The sequence below is a fragment of the Cariama cristata genome, unplaced genomic scaffold (assembly GCF_000690535.1).
Source record: "Cariama cristata isolate BGI_N322 unplaced genomic scaffold, ASM69053v1 scaffold8539, whole genome shotgun sequence".
In the NCBI taxonomy this organism is placed as follows: Eukaryota; Metazoa; Chordata; class Aves; order Cariamiformes; family Cariamidae; genus Cariama; species Cariama cristata.
Window position 1 is genome coordinate 18,328 of NW_009637393.1, and position 19,969 is coordinate 38,296.

A 19,969-nucleotide genomic window follows, 5' to 3' on the forward strand; every position below is an offset into this window, starting at 1 on the left:
TTGCAGTTGGAAAGGAGCTTTTTTGTGTATTCCTGTTCAGATTCTTTTTAGCTATGCTCTATTTTTTTTTTCCCCTGTTCTGTTAATTTATGTTTTTCTTTGTTAGATCAGACGTAGTTTAAAGCTTTGCAGTATAGCTGCGTTTAAACACGGATGTGGCACTGTTAACCGACGTAGTTATGCCAACGAACACCCACCCCATAGGTACAGTTTATGTTGTAAGGAGCTATTGGCTGGTGTGACTTAATGTTGTTTGGGCAGGCAAATCATAGCTACAGGCAGAAGAACTCTTTTTTTAAAATTTTTTTTTTTTTGAAGGGTGGTGGTGGTGGCTGTAGTGGGACATTCTTTGCAGTGGAGATTAGATTCTTCCTTTACCTTACAGGATTGGCAGCTGGTTTTAGTACACATTGGCGGTGGGAGGAGGATGCAGGATGCTATAATGAGTTCTGGGATTTTAGAGCTTGGTGAAACCCGTCCTGCGTCCAAAGGAAGTGGTCTTGCCAAAGCTTTGTTGAATGTAAAGTAGTCTGGATCCAGAGAGATATTTTTTGTTTTTAATACAATCCTGTAACCTGTTCTGAAGTCTTGTGAGCAGCTTCTGCCTGTACGGTGGTTTCCTTCTTGTGAAGGGATGTGCAGAATTATTTCTGCTGATGGTCCCTCTGTTTGAGAGATGGTAGCTATTGAACATCAGGTAATATTTTTTGTCTATCTTGCACAATACAAAGTGGCTGTGTTGTTACTCATGATGAAAGAGTTTCAGTTCAATGAAACTAAAGAATATGTCATTCAGGTTTCTATATTTAAGAGTGTCTTACGGCATTCATGTGGTTTCTCTTGCTTCCCTTTTTCTTTCTAGCTCCTCCTCTTGTTGCAGTGGGTAAAGTTCATTGTTTAAAGTCATTTTTAATTTAAGTTCTCTAAGGAAAGATTTCTTATCGTAGGTTAATTATAAATATACTTACTATACTAATTTAAATATTTAGTAGTACACATTTTTTAACAAAGAGCACTTCGCTGAAGAAACACAGTTGCTCAGCAGGCTGTGATTCCAGGTGTTCTAGTGCAAAACCAGCTTTTGATAGCAGTAGCCCACTCCACAAGTCTGCAGGGAGAGTATTTTTATTTTAATTCAGTCAGCCAGGTCATGGTGGTTGATGAGTTCTATTGCAGTTACAGAAATTTGAATCTGAAAAGATGTCCCCGTCCCCCCCCAGCCCTTAGATGAAAACTGACTTTTGAGAGGATGAGATCTTTGAGGATAATGACCTTTGCAATAATTGTGCTTTTCAAGAATCAGTTCAGGTTAAACCTAGTAAAGCATGTTTAGATCCAATTTTTCCTAGCAAACGCAACAAGTTAACTTGGAAGGTGACTTTAAAGTTGTTTTTCTGAGTTAAAATATTGTTTTGTGTATTTCCCTTTGTAGATATCCACTGTGAAAACAAACTGAAACCTTTTTAAAAAAATAATGCATCCGATGTAACATTCCCTACTTTCAATCAGATATCTAGTTTTGTATTGATCTAAATAAACGTAGAACTGTAGAATTGGACAAAGATGCTAGTACTAAGTAAATATATTACTCATCTTTTGGTTTAGCAAAACTACCAAGTGGAGAGGGAAAACATTTTTAGCGAAAAATTGGCATAGTTTAGTAGTTACTAAATCTTAATAAACTTAAAAAAAACCCACCCAACCTCTCCCCCCAAAATACAAATGCGAAATGAAATAGTTAACTTTCACTTAGTGTCAGAATACTCTATTTATGTATTTATGTAATAACTGAAACAGTGATTGAATAGCATTGGTTAGAGCTAGTCCACTGTTCTGTTCTTTCACTTGGTGGTTTTTCTTTCCTTGATGTTATCCATGTCTTGTTTCTGGCTCAGATTTCTTCTAATTTCTTACATTGTCACCTTCATGACCAGAACAAAAAGTGAAATAATACCAGGGAGTGGGCAAAACTCAGCTTAAGTATATATTCTCCAGCTGTATCTTTAGCTGGGAGTGGGTTGTGTATGCAAGGTATAGGGTAAAAATAATGACGAAAACAGAGATCACCGTCTCAGCCTTGCCTTGATTTACCTTCTGGAATGAGTGTGTGCAGCTGTAGATCCCCGTGTGAAGGGGGTACCTAAGGCTGGGAGTGTCTCAGGCGTCCAGGTTTGATATTGCTGTTTGGTTTGCCTCTAAATCCCATCTCCTGTAACTTCTTGCGTCCCTCTCTTCTAACACTCTTCCCCCCAGTCTTGGCTCAGAAGGGGAGCAGAATAGATGATCCCTGATGACAAGTTGCTGAACAAAATGAGCCATGGCTGTGTTTCTCTCACCCGGTGGGACCCACTGCTTTCTCATGGGTGGGTTTGTCAGAAATGCATTAGGGCAATCTTTTGCATCCCAGGCTCTCCAGAAGTACCTGCCAGAGGATGAATAATAATTCTCCTGCTTGCTCTGCCATTCCAGTCCTCTTGTAGTAAAAGTGGATATTGTGACAATAATTGGAGTTGCCAAGCAATAGAATTCAGTACAGCTAGGCTGATTAAATACCTACACCATTTTGTTAACCAGATTTATAACATTGTGCGTCACCCACACTGCTTATAGGCAGTGTCTGAAAACTGTATATAGGGTTGGAAATCCAATGTCTTGGGCAGTATATAAATGTAAAATGGAGAGTATGGGCTGAAATGTCACCTTGAACTTAAAAGCCAAGTGTGGACAAGCGACTGGGAGTAAACCACTCTCGGCACTTTTTTTTAACAAGATGTATATTTCATGGTGGTGGTTTTTCTTTTTTTTTTTTAGTTCACTGTTTTAGAGTGAAGGTTAGTTAACTGCTGAACAGAAGATCTGCATAGATACACTGGAAATTCTATATTTAGGATTGGAAGCTTTTCTTTATCTTCAGAGAAATGAAAACCTTGGAGTTCTGGTAGTTGACTGTGCCTAAAAGGGCTCTAGTTTTCCATGCTTAACCCTCTTTATCTGGTTGTTTCTCACCTGTGTGCATTAAGGGTGCTTTGTTTGTGGCGAAGCTCACCTTGGCTGGTATCACAGAGGTGTGTTTGGTTTTGTTTTTTCTGCTTCTCTGTGGTTATTGTGCTGTGATGCCTCTGAGTCAGTGTACACCGTGTGAGAGTGCTGCTGTTCTAGTATAAAGGGACATTTTCCTTCTTTGGGCTGTGTTTGTGGTACTGAAAGTGAGTCAAAAGCATCCAGTTGGTCAGAAAAATGAGTTCATGTAAGAACTCCTACTGGTATAGCTACTTTGGTTTATATTTGCCTTAAATTGTGTCCTGGTGGAACTGTTTTTGGATGATAAGAACTGAACTACTAGTCACCTTGTCGCTGGTGCCAGCCCACGTGTTTTACCTTGTATTTGGAGAGGAAGGTTCTTTTTTCAGTCTACTTAGCTCATGACTGGAAAGCCCCACAGCACCTGCATACATGTAATTTAATACCTTTAAAGCCCTTTTTGGGGATTGCAAGTTGGTCATATTTTAACTGCCTTGAGAAAGCAGGTTACAGCATGACCCATGTTGATTCTAAGCTTCATAGCTGCCATGTGAAGGGAGGGATGGGAGGACTCCCCATCCCATTAAATGAAGCTTGATAGCATCTTTTTCTTCTGTGCAATTAGGTGATTTTTTTTTTAAACACTATCTTAAATCTCTGTTCAGGTGGAAATATGGGATTAATGAAAGTCTTACTTCAGTTTGTTAAAACAGAAACATTGCTACGGAAGGCCAGAGAATGTAGGATTTCTGTGTTTCATCACATAAGAGATGGTTAGCACAGGATAGTAGGGCCATGTGTTGCATATTGTTAAGAGTAATTGCATCAGACTTCTAATTTTTCTGTGGATGTAAGTATAACTTCCTGATGACTCTCTATGAAATCCTTTTGCTGACCATTATGGATGCAATTATGTGTTATGGTACTGTTTTGTCGATTTGCTTCTAATGAAGCCTAAATGATTTGGCCTGGTTAGCCAGTCATTTTTTGAAAGTTGGGGGGGGGGGAAATTCCCCAAAACCTTCAAGGAGAGGCAGGTTTCCTAGATTACTGCAGGATGGCAACTCAGCAGGCAGCTAAAAGCATAGTAAAGTCTCCCTAAATGTGAGTTGCTGAGCCCTGCCACATGATGAATTTTCATTCTGGAAGAATTGGCTGCTTATCCCAGCTACCTAAGTGTATATCCCATAGGTTTCTGTCAGCCAGTTGCTGAGTCACTTGGATGTGCAGACAACTGTTTTAAAAATAAAAAAATAAATAAAATCATGCACACAACAATTTTTTTTTTAAAGGTGGAGAAGAACAGTCCCCAGGAGAGACAATTTCTGTTAAGCTCTATTGTCATCACAGATTGTGAAACAAATTCAGTGTTATTTCAGCTCGTAATTTCAGTCTTCCCTTTTTGCTTTAGCAGGCATTAGACTGAAGCTACTGGCATAGGGTTTAAACATTATTATCACAGTTAAAAAGTTTTACTCATAGTTATTGATCATAACACACCACCTACTCACTTCTATGTTATGTATTTTGTATAGAATGGCATGCTCTTATTTTGTGTTGCTGTCAGAAAAGTGATAATGCAGTGTAAGAAAGAGTGCAGAGGTTTGAAGTCTGTCTTTTCTTCCTGTGGGGATGGAGCTCACCTTCAGTGATTCAGGCATTACCTGCTTTCCTCTGCATTTTTTTTTTTTTCTGTTTGTTCATTTGGCAATTTTCTCACAAGCTGGCAAACTTGACCATACTGTGACTCTGAAGTGTTGCAGTGTAGTTTATGGAATTATTCTGATGTTGCATTCAGGTGGCGCTTCAAACAGCTTTCCCTTCCTTGTAAATACAGAGAAGCATCTTGCCAGAGGTTCAAGTGTTCAGCTCCAACCATAACCTTCAAACGATGACTTTCAATGTTTGACATATACTGGACATTAATGGGTGAGGAATTTACTGTAGGTTTGATCTTTCTGTTAGCTTTTTGTCTCTTTTCTTTACTTCCTTGGTTGAGTGACAGAGAATCTTGCAGGTGTTGTCCTGGGCACTACAGATCAGAGTTAAAAGTTTGGTGCTGCTTTTACTTGACTTGATAGCCAGGGGTTCTGGGGTGATCGTGCAAGCTCAGCCACTTGGATGTTATTAGAATTTCTACGATAACTTCCTCCAGTTTTGCCCTCTGTACCCAAAAGAATGAACAGAAATCCATGCCAACTGAGCCACTCACTCATGTTGTGCTATTTCGGTAGTAGGAGGTAACAGATGTGGCTTCAGAGGAACCCCTGAGGGATGTGCTGGGTCAGTGCAGTCTTGGCGAGAGAAGATTAATTTGGGGATGACTTTGTCATGAGGATGCTTTCACGTGAGCTAGGCTAAATCTAGGCCCATTTGCTCTGGTGAGCTGTGTAAAGAAGGCATCAATCAATATTATTAAAGGGATTCAGTTCATTTTGTTGGCTCCTGTTTTGCTAAGCTGCTGTTCCTGTTGACATTTAAAGTAAAATGTTGGCAGAGAGAAAGCAAGTGAGATGAGGGACGGAAATGTGATTTATTCTGAAATTTTTTTTTTGTGTAAACTTATGGGGAAGTTGGAGGAAGTTCATGGAAAGCAACAATGCCAGAGTTATCTTTAGCCAACGACAGCTGAAATTGTAAGAGCAAAAAGGCAGAGCTGGTTTGAGTTTGTGATGTGGGTTGTAGTCCTTCTGTGTGTTATTTTTGTGAATGTTTTGTTCTGGTCAGCTTGGTAACACAGTGGCCCTTGGATTTGGACTATATAGTTAGTAGAGTGGTAAAAGAGAAAATTGAAGTAGGATGTGTGTATTTTTCTAAGGCCTGTGGGAGACAACGAGAACATGTGTGGAGAGGGGAATACAGTTACTTTTTAAGGTATTTGCACCAGATTTGATTGACCTCTTGTGACACCACTTTTTCCTTCCAAATCTGGGAGAGAAGATTTCTATAAAAGGTTGTTAGGAGTGACGGGTGACGCAAGGTAAATTCATGATAATAGACTGTATTTCTGAGAAATGACAAGCTACATCTCCAGTCCCATGAGTGTTTAGATGATCATAGTGGTCTGGCTTTGTCCTCCAAAGCTTAACTTTTAATTAAATGAAGAAAAAACCCCAAGCCCTCTTCCTGGGCCTTAGATGTGTAAACAAGAACGTTCTCAAGACTTACATTCAGATGGAGACAGTTGTGTTTTGTTTGGGTTTGAGTATTCCCCTTCATCTTTTGCAAGCCAAAGATGGCAGCGTTGTGCTAGTGCTAGAAATACAGAAGTTGAAATTCAATTACGGACTTGCTAAGCAAAAACTAAAATGGCTGATGCTTTCTGGATTGTGGGGTGGCTTTTATCTATTCCCACCACCATGCAGAGAGATGTAACTTCATAAAATCTTCATAAATGTAGCATATTCGATAAAGAGGAATAGTTTAGTGGTTAGGGAGACAGCTTGAATCGTGTAGTGTAGATTTAGTTCCCTCCTTGTTACTGGTTCTGACATCGCAAGAGGTAATACAGAAGCTGGCTTCCCTGGGAAGAGATCTAGTGATTGATGTGACACATGCAGGATAGGTGAGCTTAGAGAGTACAGAAATTTTGTGGGAGGTTGTGTAAGTACATTAGAGACACTAAAATATATATTTCATTCATAGTGTCACTACGAAGGCAAAACCAAGAGCTCAGTGGGTGGTGGAATCCTGTGTTAATGTAAAGTGTCATAAGCAATCTCTCCAACCACTGATTTCTGTGAACTCCATGTTTAATTTCTTCTTTGCATAGTATGCAATTAAAGAATCCTTAGATTTCTGTAGTAATTTTTTTTTTTTCCCCCTGCGTCTGCAGATGATGCAGCTATGCTGAAACTTTTCCTGGGCTCGAAGGGAAATTGTGGTTGCTAATGGGTTCCTTCTCAGTCTTTCTACTTTTGCTTTCCAACTTCTGGAGTGAAGCTACAGGAGCAAACTAGGCTTAGGACCAGGCCATGGAGTACCTCTCTGTTCAGTGATGACTGAATAAGAACACTGAAAAGATTTTTTTTTTTTTTTTTTTTTTTTTTTCCTTCAGGGCTGTATGACAGTCCTGATGGTTTTCTTAAAACAAGCATAATACTTAGTAGTAAAAACGGAGAGAGAGGTTAAGGTCAAGTTTTACTTTTCCCTGTTTATAATCTGTTGGGCATAACATCTTCAGGCTGTTCCCTCTCTGTTTTCACTGATGTGTTCTTCTGCTTCTCTTCTGAGCAATTGCAATTGTATAGAAAAGAGGCTCCTTTTAAATCTGCTGATGGGCTTTATCCTCTGTTTAGTTCCTTTTTCCTAACCTGATTCAAACCAGTTTTTCAGATACATGGACGTGAGGATGCTGTCGTGAGCCGAAGTTCTTTAACCTTTAGGTGTCTGCAAGGAATTTTTTTTAGCCATTGAGTTTTTTCCAATGTGCCAGACAGCCCCTCTGTTGAATTGATCCAGTATATAGTAAACATGTCAATATGCAGGGCGTTATACATTATGCAGATCTAAATCCACCCAATGCAATAAACATGTTCTTTGTTGTTAGGAGAGAGGGATGGTAACTCTGGAGATGCTTGCCTTAAAAAGAACGCTGCATGCTGTATGGATCTGGGCTGAGGGCTGCTGGACCACAGCCACATTCAGTAGCTGCTTTGGACCTTTTTTTTTTTTTTTAATGAGGACCTGCCATAGATTAAAACTGAAAAACACATGATGAAAAGGAAGTGGCTCTGTTGGGAATAAATAACAACACTGTTCAGAAGATGTGCTGGTCTCCCAGAAAGACCCACAGCTCTGAGATGACCTTACTGAAGGATGACGTGATCAAGCCTCTTTCATTAGAGGAGTTTGGGAGAGAGCAATGTTACTGTGTTCAGTAACATCAGCTCTTAGCTGACCAGAGAGTAGCAGTAGCTGTCTGGGAAAGCAGACCTCTCATTGAAGCAGCATGTCCTCAGAAAAAGCCATTATTGACAAAGTGAGATTTTTCTTGTGGTGGTGTGAGCAAGCTACTCTCTAAAAGTAGAACTAGCTACAATTGGGTTTTGTATTAAGCCTTGTAGTTCCTGCTTTGTGTAGCAAATCATCCAGTGCTGATGGTGACATACTGTACTTGTTACCACTGTACAGAATTTCAGGGTAGATGAGAAGTTGAGTAACCTTGTGCCCTCCCTTAAAAGAACCCTTTTGAACCTTGTGGATCACAGACTTTGTCCTCAGAATGGATGTTTTAACCCCTGCGCAGGAAGACTGTACGGAATTAGAACAGTTTCTGCACCTTCAGCACTTCTTTCAGCACCGAGTGTAAGAGGATACTTTTTTAAAAAAAAAAAAAAGGAAAAGCTGAAGGTATCTAGGCTCCTCATTTAAGATAAAGCTTTGCATCTCTATTTTGAAGAAAATGAAGCAATTTTGACAGAAAGGAAGTCAGAAGAGGGGAAACAGAGGGAAATCATAACTTACTTCGGAAACATGCCATGAGTATACAAAACAGGAGAAAGGGTGAAGGGAAGTTGATCTCAAGATTGCTAGTTAGATGTTAATGGCAAGCAGTCTGTCCTGACTGTCGTTTTGGGTTGCATAGGCTGAACAAGTCTCTGTTGCTAGGGAAAGCCTGACCCAGCTGGAGCAGACTTAGGTTGAAAAGGCCTTAGACTTGCGGAAGGGTTGTGCTGGATTGACTTGATGACTCAGAGCTGCCTTGGTGCTGCTTTGTCTAAGACTTTGGGTGTGGAGAGAGCCAGAGAGTGATGGTGGTTCCATCTTTAACTTCTGATTATTTGAGAGGATACTGCAGACCATTCAGTGTAGTACAACCTTTTAACATTACCCGAAAAAGTAAAGGGCCAAAGGCAAGGCTTAAAATCTGAAGGTGTGTATCTTTTTCAAGAAAAACCTAAGCAGTTATGTTTCCTTAGAACTTCTAAATGGAGTAACTGGGAGGAATACAAAATTTGGAAGCAAGAACTACACCATGATGAAATGGTTTCTTGTAGGAAATGAATTCTTTTATTAAAAACAGTGAATGTGTGAACTGTCAATCCTGCCCTCTAACACCTTAGTATTGATAACAAATTAACTGCTATGAATATATGTACAGCTGTGGCATACTGTACCAAGCAGAAGTTTTATTATAGGCTGCATGTTGAACAGCAGGCTTTCTCCTGCTTTGTCTTTTGTAGCATGCCATTTTGCAAAAAGAACGGTTCCTTCAAAACACTGAAGGGCAACAGGCAAGTCCTTTTAGGAGTAGTGGATATATAAAAAGAATAAAGACCTACTGCAAGGAATAAATGATTATTTGATGATAGATGATTAAATAGCAGGTATTTCTCAAGGTGGCAAGGTTCTTCTCTATGCCAGAATGTTTTCTGTGATCAAAATGAGCATTAGCAAATCATGGTTAAGGTCGAGAAGAAGCTACTGCATCCCTATACTCTGAGCTCCTTCTGTCACATGCGGCTTCACTTTGCCCAATCTGCGTGCACTCATCAGTAGTGTCAGCTCACTGAGTGTGCTTGTGCACAGCCTCTGTTCTGCTCCTTGGTGCCCCAGCCTGGAGCAGCGCTTAGAAAGGAGACTTACCAGGAGATCCTGCCAGATCAAGGAATAGACTGCAGGTCGCATTCATTACTCTCATCCTACGAACCTGTTATGTGCAATCATTTTTCCTGGTAGTTCGTTAACCCCGTCTCAGTTACATGATCAGGCTTGGATCCGTCCTCTGACTAGGCATGGGCTGCAGATCCTCAGAACAACTGTAGTGTGGAGTGGGTTTTCCTATTACCTTTGGTAATTTACATGCCCTGCAGCGTGCCCCTGGGATCCTCCTAGAAAAAAACAACACAATTGGGCTTCTTGTTGGGATAGCAGGTGGAGCTCAGTACTTCTGGACCAAAGCACTACTGCCAGGGAGGCATTTGTGTTCGTCTAGGTAAAGAATGCATTGCTTCTCTTCTGGTGTTTTACTGCATTGGGGAGTTCTTTTAAACAAATAAATATGTGTTTCTTTAAAGAACTAATTTCTCACTCAGAATTAGGTGCTTAGTTGAGAGTAAGTCTGAGAAATGATAGGCAGTTTAAGGAAAGGCTTGGAAATCTGTAAGCAGCTGAATGAAAACAGTGTGAATCTGACTATTGGTAATTATCCTGGGTGTTTATAATCTACTCAAAACTATTGGGGCAGGGTAATGAACAGTTGTTGCATTTTTATTTTCTGTTAGTGAGCAACATAAATACATACTAGTTAATTTCCAATTCTGAATTGAACATGAAACAAAGGTAAGTTATACTACTCGTATTAAAAAAGCTCTATAAACTGGAATATCAAAAACAGTTAAAGAGAATATAAATGCTCTAAAGAGCCTTTTATGTGCACTTCATTGTGTCTGACAGACCAGTTTATATTGTAAGTCCATATACGCTTTCTCTAAAATGGGATCCAAAGAAAACACAGCATAGCCAAATGGAAATTGTAGTTGACTTTGAGCTCTGATTAATTTGTTTTTCATATAATCCTTTTCAGGGCAGGGAGAAAAACGTGAGAAAAAGATGATGCATTGTGGTATAATTAACTTTCGTGAACAATGTGAACTTTAAAGAAATTTCTTAAACCCAACCAAATCCAAACAAAACACCTGTGTTAATTGGAACTCTTCTTTCCAAATGTCAGTGTGGACCAAGATGCTTGTCCCATTTCATGTTTGGGTCTCTGCAGTTCTCATTATATGCATGAAGTTCTGCAAAACATAACTCACTAGACGAACTAATAAGTTCTTAAATCAAAAATGTCAGCAGCATGCTCATCTGAAATCAGTTTCTAACATTAGAGCCTGCTGGACTTTATCCTTTTCCGTATTAAGAGGATGATATTTCATAACTGAGGCAAGTGAGTGCATACTTTTGCTATAAAGTTCTAGAAATCTCATTGATTTATAAAAGCATTAAATACCTAAAATTAAGTAACTTTCAAGCTGAAACAAACATAAAGCTAAAAGCAATATGACTTTTAAAGCCCAGCCTCAGAATAGACACATGAACAGATATATAATGCTTTAGTTAGTGGTTGCTGCCATTTCTCTTACAAATTGTTCTTTAGGGTATTGTAACTCAGCTGTTTTTAAACCCATCACTCTGGAACCTTGCCTACAAAATGTCAGCGCAAGTGCAAATTTTATTTCTTTAGCAAAATAAAGGGCTTGGAGCAGTTAGGCTCCAATTCTAAAATTTTACAGTAGTAGAGTAAATTTTGGTACTTTTGCTTTGCTGTAACAGGAACCATACTATTCACCTTGTCCTGCCAGCAGATATAGATGGAAACCAAAATAGTTTAATTGGAAAAACATTGTATGTTCTAACTTCCCTTTTTTAAAAGAGAAGCCCAATGTCAGAATGTAAATACTCGGGTGGTTGTCGGGCTGTGCTCTGGGCATACTGTCCCGGGAGGGTGGATGGAGGGACGGTTGCTTTAGAAGAAAATTTCAGAAGTTGAAAGCGAGGTGTGGATATCAGCTTATTAAAGAAATTCAATCTGGGTTGAGGTTGTCTTTCATACAGATTCAGGAGAGAAGCCCACACTTCTGCTGTAGGTGACCAGTAGCACATCTTACTGGATCTACTATCTTGGAGTTATTTAACACTACCCCTCTCCCACCTGGCTTCTAAAGCTGGTTAATGCCAGCCTATTCACCTCTCTTAATGTCTTCCTGAAGTTAAAGCCTTGATACGTATTCCAGGCAGTAGTATGCACTTGTTCTGTAGTCATTATATACTAAAATGGGGGTTTCCTGTCTCACTGGTTGTCATGGCCAAGTGTTACTGTTGGTACATTAGTTTTGGTGTTTATTTGTTTTTAAAGATTTAGGGAATGAACTTTCTTGCACATAGTTGCTTCTAGTGCAGCGAGTCACATTTTAATAACCTCTGCTTTCAACTTGGAGCTTTACTGAAGGAAGATTAGGTAATAGTTTGTGTAGAAAACATCTGTTTCTTAAAGATCTCGCCCTGTTGTTTTTTTGTGTTGTCCCTCTAACAAGAAAGTTCTTTAGTCTTTAAAAGACTTAAAAGTCTTTAAGTCATTGTCAGATGTTAGAGTTGCTGTGGTTTTAGCATGCTCATGTTCTGGATCCTTTGTTAGCTTAAGTTATTACCCTTAGATAAGTCTTGTGGGATGGAAGGACTGCTTTCTATTGTCAGTGCAATTTCTGAATCTCTGGACAATTTGTCTGGGTTAGAATTCAAGTTTTTTGGCTCCAGTGTTTGTTTAGACCTTTTCCCTTGTCTGAGGACAAGATGTTGTTAAAATAATTAAACCTAGCATACATAAAAAGAGAATCTTTCCACAAAATTGAATTGTTTGGGGTTTATTTAAGTCTTGAGTTGCTGAAATAAATTAGCATTTTACTTTGCTTACAAGCAACTTACTATCTATGCTGCGGAATCTTTTTTTCCATGTCTTCCACCGAAGACCAGCTCTGAGGGTTTCCAAGAGCAACAGCTCTTTACACTCTGTAGTTCTTTGTTTTACATTGAAATGCATTTTATGTGTCTAATTATTACATTATTAGTACAATATTATTTCAGACTCTTTAAAAATTTTGTGATGCATGTCTAATATGGAAGGACCTAATATATGTATTTATTAGGGAATAATCCTTTTGGTCATTGTTTTCTTGAGAGTGCATTGAGTTCAGTCTGCTGTTTTCAAGGGAAATTGCTCACTGTGATGCTGTATGTTGTTGTAAATAAATTTATCCTGTGTTCTTAGAACTCGAGAAACTTTTTTATGTCTTCCTGCCAAAATCAGTGAAACTTGGGTCACTGGAACATGCAAACAGGAATTCAGTGCATTACCTACAAGTCCAAGCGCTTGCTTTTCCCAGTCATTGCACAGGCAGTGCTGACCAGGTTTCTGTGGATTTTGTGTTGTTGCTGATCCATTGCAAGACTAGCATTCAAGAATTGGGCCTAATTTAGCTTGTGACCCTGGGAAGAAAGAGTGGTTTGAGAAATAAGTTGTAATTTTCTGGGAAGTGTTCCCCTTATGTGAGTGTATCTTGAGGGGCATGGAGGGTAAATTAGTAATGTAATGACCAGTGAACCACTCTCTATATGACCTAACTTGTTTGAAGTTGTGTGGCTGAATGCCTGGTTAGATCACACATGTCATGATGTAATTTGAAGCAGGGTGTGCAAATGCATTCAGTTTGTCTTTGTTCGCCAATTTAACACAGCTCTTTTCAACAGCAATAATAAACCAACATTTCTTTCTGCTGCAGAATATAGAATATAGATAACTTGCATCTCTGTGCTGGTCCTGGTAGTGTTTATAGTGATAGATGAAATGAGATGAATATTCAATGTAGGTGTAAATCAAGTATTCATTTCCTATTTTAACATTGCAAAGTAATTAAGAAGTTAAAAATTTCGTGGCCATCAGAATATTTTACTTGCATTCCAATTTTGAAAGGCTTAAAAATGCTTTATTTACTGACTTTCCTTTCTCCTTTTACATTTTCAGTTTGCGGGCCAAATGTTGACATTCGCAATGATATCCATGAACTGAAACGCCTGGAGAACTGTACGGTGATTGAGGGTTTCCTTCAAATTCTGCTCATCTCTAAAGCAGAGGATTACCGCAACTTCCGCTTCCCAAAGCTCACTGTCATAACTGACTATTTGCTGCTGTTCCGTGTGGCAGGCTTGGAAAGCCTCAGTGATCTCTTCCCCAACCTCACAGTCATTCGTGGGAGGAACCTCTTCTACAACTATGCCTTGGTTATCTTTGAAATGACAAATCTTAAAGAGATTGGGCTTCACAACTTGCGGAACATAACCCGCGGGGCCATACGGATTGAGAAGAACTCTGACCTGTGTTACCTCTCCACAGTGGACTGGTCTCTCATTCTAGATGCAGTGTCCAATAACTACATCGTTGGGAATAAACCTCCAAAGGAATGTGGGGACTTGTGTCCAGGAACAATGGAAGAGAAGCCATTGTGTGAGAAGACGTCTATTAACAATGAGTACAACTACCGCTGCTGGACCACCAACCACTGCCAAAAAAGTAAGATTTGAGTAGCTAGTGTGTTTGTTACCTCTTTCTGAAGTAAAGGTTTAATTTTGTGGTTTTATTTATACTCTTTATCAACTTAAACTTTTATGTTAGCTGTGTGTAGTCCACTTAACGAGTTATCCAGTTACCACAGAAATAGGTTCCTCCTCAACCAGCAAAGGATAGTCTCATGTGATTTAAAAACCAACCAAACAAAACAACAAACAAACAAAACCAACAACAAAACAAAACCCCACAAACTTTCTAGGTTACTTCCCCATGGAAAAGATGCCAAAAAAGTGTAGAACTAAAGCCATTATGGCAAAGCTGGAACCAGTTTTATCTCCCTTGAGGACCTGGGCAGGAGGTGGCTGTCAAATGCTATCTGCTCCTCCTTGCTGAAGTGATGTTACGTATATGCCAGAGTTATTGCCGTACTCAAGCTGTTAACTGGACTTACTTTGACTTGATTCTTTGCTTCCCTTGGCATGCACCTTCAGAAATTCCTGTAATGGTAAATTCTGTATGTAAGAACTTTTTTACTGAAATTAATTTTTACAGTGCCATTTGTAGCATCAAAGCGTCAATGGATACCTTGATGCTTGGTGAAATCACCCTTGCCCATTTTGTTCTTCTCTGGCATGACAGGGTTTGTGTTTCTGATAGCAAGTATTAACAAAAACAATACCTGATGTCTTCTCACTTTTTTAAAAATAGAGCAAACAAATCATAGAGTCATTTGGGCTGGAAGGGACCTTTAGAGGTCATCTAGTCCAACCCCCCTGCGGTGAGCAGGGACATCTCCAACTAGATAAGGTTGCTCAGAGCCCCATCCAGCCTGACCTTGAATGCCTCCAGGGATGAGGCTTCCACGACCTCTCTGGGCAACCTGTTCCACTGCTTCACCACCCTCATTGTAAAAAATTTTCTCCTTTTTTTCCTTATACGTAGTTTACTCAGAGAACATGATTACTTGGCAGGCTTTTGAGTTCATCCTGCAACTTTATGAAAGCTGAGCACTGCAGTATCAGTAGGGCTTAATTACAAGCAGTTGTCGCTGGGAGGAACAGTTCCTAAATTCCACTTGCAGTCTTGACCAAAGCTGCTATAATGATAGGAAATACGACAGTGTGAGAGAAGACAGGAACAGGGCTGTATTCAAGTTAACTTCATTTGGGGATGCTGTTTTTTCTAAAGTGGCTCATCAGTTGCTTGTGAAGCCCTCTTGCTCAATTAGAACTGAAATTAAGGTACCTTGTAGGGCAGTTTCAGTCAACAGATGTCAAAAAAATCTCTGAAAAGAGGCATTTGTAGGACTGTGCTTTTATCAATACTTCTTACAGGAAAGAAAGTTTGTTTTTGAACAAAGAAAACCCCTCAGCCTGTTACTGGGAGACATAGTGATTTGTCCAAGCTGAGGGAGGTGAGCTGTGTTGCTTTCTTACCATGTGTTGCTATGAGTCGTTAGGCTTCTGCAGGCCAAATTTATGTCTTCATTAAAAGAGTGTAACTCCATTGTCTACAGAGGGTGACCTAGGTGATTCCTGTGCAACCTCATTGCCTTTAGTGGTTTGAATGAATGTTAACTAGAGTGTATTTAATGAGGTATAAAAATTTACTTGCTTTCTGTTGTGTGCTCTGGCTATTTGGAGTAGACAAAAGTAATGGGCAAAAAAAGCTTGCTGACTTTTAAGGGAATGTTAAAATAATTTGGATCCCAAAAGCACACGAGAAAAGATCTGTTTAAATAAAATGAGGTCATAGTTACACTGTGATGGCAGCACTTTTAAGGCAAGGGTATAGATGTTTTTCTTTTCCTATGTGCTTTCATCTTCCTTCCATAGGAGATTGTGAAGCAGAAAGCGAGTACTGGAAAAGAGCCTTGAAAGGCTTGTTAAGAGCATTACACTGTGGAGAAACATTTTAGGTTTAGAGTATCTTAGGGTGCAGAGCGGATAAAGAAATGATCAAGTTCTAATCAATAAAAAAGTGTGAAAGTTAGACCTATTTAATCTGTTTGTTGTGATAAGCTGCTGACTTTGAGGAAGAAGATGACTTTAAATTTGCCAGCCATTCATCTAAAAAAAAAGACCCACAAAACACCAAACCCCAAAGCACTCCTGTTCTGAAGAAAAACAAGTGAGATATAAACGTGCGGTTGTTGAAAAGGAAACTCTTTGTCTGTCCTGCTAGATTGCTTGGAAGCTTTGGCAATGACCTCCTGATCTGGGGAGGACTCTTGCAGTACAAAATTACACAAGACAGGAAAAGGACAGAAGCAAGGACTTCTAAGTTACTGAGTGTTTCAATCTGCACTTCCCTGCCAGTGGAGATGTGACAGCTATGTTATTTTCCAGGGAATATTTTTCTAGTATAGTATCTAATGTAACCCTGACATTCTCCTTGTGCGTCACAGTAATGTTAAACTGAAAATGCTGTCTATCACTCAGGGTTCCTTTATACCTTTTTATTTTCCTTCGCTCTGGACCTGTGGAGGAGTGTATATTAAATCTCTTTTGTCCTTGTTTAGGTTTTACACTGAAAGATCTGAAGTTGGTGCGTAAATGTTGAGTGGGAACACTTAGTACTTTAAGTAGCCTGGTTTCTGTTTAGTTTTGCTGTTGAGTGGAAGTTGTTTTTTCCTTCTTTTTCTTGCTCACAAACAAAGGAAGTACCCTGTGCTTCCTTCAGTATAGCTTGTGTGGGAACAATGTTATGGGTGGAGGGAGGAGAGAGGGAAGGATATGTTGTGTTTGAGTTAGAGTAATCCATTGACATTTCTGTAGTAGAACAAACTACAAAGAACCTGTAACTTTAAAAAATTTTTCTTTATTTTTTAAGGTTCAGCGTGAAGCATCAGCGGCTTCTCTGCCAGTTTTGTTGCCCTGGTTTCTGTGTAGTATACATTCCTTTACCTTTGAGTGCCCCAAGGCAGCAGCTTTACTAGTTTGTTCGCTTTGGAGCTGCGGCGTGCTGTGTTGGGTTTGGCATGCTATCATCTCTCTGACTTGCACCTACTTTTCTTTTGGCGTATGAAATGCCAGCTGTACTTCACTTGGGTTGCAGGTCCACATAGAACAATCTCTCAAGATGAGAGTGCTGAAGTTGTTTGCATCAGTGGTTGTGCTTTGGGGTACAGGTGGAGATGGAAAAGATAAAAACTGAGCGTCCAGACGTACAAATAAGATTATGGCCTTTTGTTTTTTTTCTTTTTTTCTGGCAGTTGCGACTGCTGGAAATGTTTATGGAAGCTGCCTGCATCTTGCTCAGCGATTGATGTGAGAACCAGAAAAACTGTTCCTGCTGTACCCCTTTAAAGACTGGTCTCTGATGACATGCTTGCTTTGCCTGTCCGTTGGTCTACTGTTTTTCTATATTCCTTTTGCTGATGACTAAACTTTGAGGTCTGCTGCTTTAGTCACTAGGCCTTTGTAAACCTGCAGAAACCAAATGTAAATTACAATCTTGAAAGCCTTCCTCAAAGTTTAGGATCACTTGTCTACTGTAACCTTTGTGGTGTTTTTCGAACAGGTCCAGCTAATTCCTCCTCAGATACTTCTACCCCTGCTGGGGCCATAAGAAATTAACTAGGCAAACTGTTTATGTGGGAAAGTAATAGCAAAACTAGAAGTGATCCATATATGAGATCTATGGTATATAGGTGGGTGTTTTTTTTTTTTTCTTTTTGACTTCATCTTAATTATTCATCCCCTCTCCATCCATCCACCAGCTGAGTTGGAGATGCTGTCTGTCAAGTGTTAGCTGAAACCCTTCCTTTCCTACTTGAATAAAGCAAAGACTAGGGGTCTGGTTGTGGGGAGGACAAACTGTTCATACCCACTGTGAGGTGGTAATGGCTTCAACTGCAGCTTCTGTGTGAGAAGACGAGCACAGGCTGGAAATCTGGGTCTTCCCTTTGTGAGAGAGCAAATTACAGTGCTGCACAAAGGGGAAGAAAGAGCCATGCTTCCCATAAAACTGGTGAAGGTGAGTATCTGAAGTGTGGGAGGGACCTTTAAGATCAGATTTGCCACTGGCATAAAAAAAGTAAGTTTAAATTGGCATTGTAGAAAGAACATGGATTACGGCCATAAGCATTAAGCACTTGTTTCAAAAGAGATTAATTTGATGTGAAAAACAATAGCTCACGTAGACTGCGCTTCACAATGCAACAGAAGAAAACTTTCAGCTTCAGAATGTGTGAAACTGAAGACCATGGAAAAGGCATGTGAGGATTTGGAGGCATATAAAGAAGCAGATGGCAGCTAAGCACAAAATGTTTTTAATGAAAATGTATCCTTATTCCTTATTGAATTGGTTTGACAGTGGCCTGAAAAGATATGGTGTATGTGGGGAATGAGGAACAGGAGGTAGAGAATGACAGTGAGTGGGAAGAATGGTCCATATGTACCTTCTACTAAAATGTTTAAACATATGGAGACAGTAACATGATGTATTCTCACAAATATTCGGAATCTGCTCCTGTTTGTTTACACGGAGCTCAAAAGATAATGCAGTTGAGTCGTATCGTTTGACATAGCTTCATTGACTTGTGCAGTACTTACCAGTGTACGCCATCTGGGAATCTGCTCCCTGTTGATTCAGCAGAGTAGTGGTGAAAACCATGTGCTGGGATTTTTTTTTTTCCCCTTCTCTCCTTGTTTTCCCCTGTTGGAGGAATATTCACTATATTCCACTGTCCTTTAGAAATACTGAACGCACGTGAACTATGTAGACAGAGAGAGGGGAAGAAGTTGGGTGCCAGAGACGCCGAATCAAAATGCACTTATTTTTCTTTAAATTACATCTGCATGCATTTTTCTGTTTGGTGCTTCATTTAAGATTTTTTCTGTTTGTTTTTTCTTAAACTCTGAAATATAATAGGAATTGCATATATCAGCAGAGGACAACATGCTTTAAAAGTTGTATTCTTCTAGCAAGCAAATTTGAAGTGGTATAATGTTAAGTGAAGCTAATCTGTGCAATTCTAATCCTACCTTTGTTGGGTTAAAAAAAAAAAAAGCATCATATAAACCTGAAAGTGTTTTGAAATGGACAGGTTGTTTGTCCATTTGGTTGGTATGCAAGCTCTCCAGCAAATAAACGTCTTCTGAAAGGAATAAACAGAAGGGTAGACCAAAAAAAAAAATTGTAAAAGGGACAGTTGGTGTCACTGAGTTAAAAAAATCTGGAGCATGTTAAAAAAAATTTTGTTAGTGTTTTCATTCTGAATGAACTTTTTTCCTGACTTTTGCTCCCCTCCTGAGAAGCCTGCTCTTCAGCCAGAGGTTTCCCAGAATTTTTATTATGGCTGTGAGAGCATATTTAATTAGTAAGCTGGAATGGCCGCAGAGCAGTTGAGGCTGATCTGCTGTTAATTACTGTTGCAGTGGTTTATATTCTGAGAAAAGGGCTAAAATTAAACAAATGTATACTTGCCATTTTTCTTTGTTCTGTTGCAAAATGCCATAACCTGGGAAGAGTATCTTGAATCTTGCAGCCTGCACTAGTCACCAAAAACTAAGTGCTAATGTTGAATACTCATCTTGACTTCTTAGGTTTTTTTGGCACAAAGACGTGTAGTGTTTTTGAGAGGACTTCAAATTTTGGAGTTTTCTTTTCCAGTGTTAAAAGACTTGATGCAATTAACTAGGCCCAGCAATGACACTTTGCCATGGGTTAAAAAAGGAACTTTTAAAAATCCTTTAAAAAATGTAGACCTTTCCCCTACTTTTTACAATAAAAAATAAAAACAAGTTACAAGTGCTCTTAGGGTTTTTGAAAATACCTCGTGTCTTTTCTACTCACATGTAGACGCACACTTTTCTCCTTACAAAACGTTGTATTTTACACTTGCTTCTACTTGCTATATCTTTGTCAGTCCAGAGGTGT

The 19,969-nt window shown here is 39.4% G+C and overlaps 1 protein-coding gene across 1 annotated transcript; it reads left to right on the top strand.

The window, feature by feature from the left end:
- The first annotated feature begins 13,088 nt into the window (after positions 1–13,088).
- LOC104167912 (insulin-like growth factor 1 receptor) lies at positions 13,089–14,100 on the top strand. The gene is made up of 2 exons (XM_009708310.1): positions 13,089–13,095; positions 13,544–14,100. The coding sequence occupies exons 1-2, from the start codon at positions 13,089–13,091 to the stop codon at positions 14,098–14,100; spliced, it is 564 nt and encodes a 187-aa protein (XP_009706612.1).
- Positions 14,101–19,969: the final 5,869 nt, after the last annotated feature.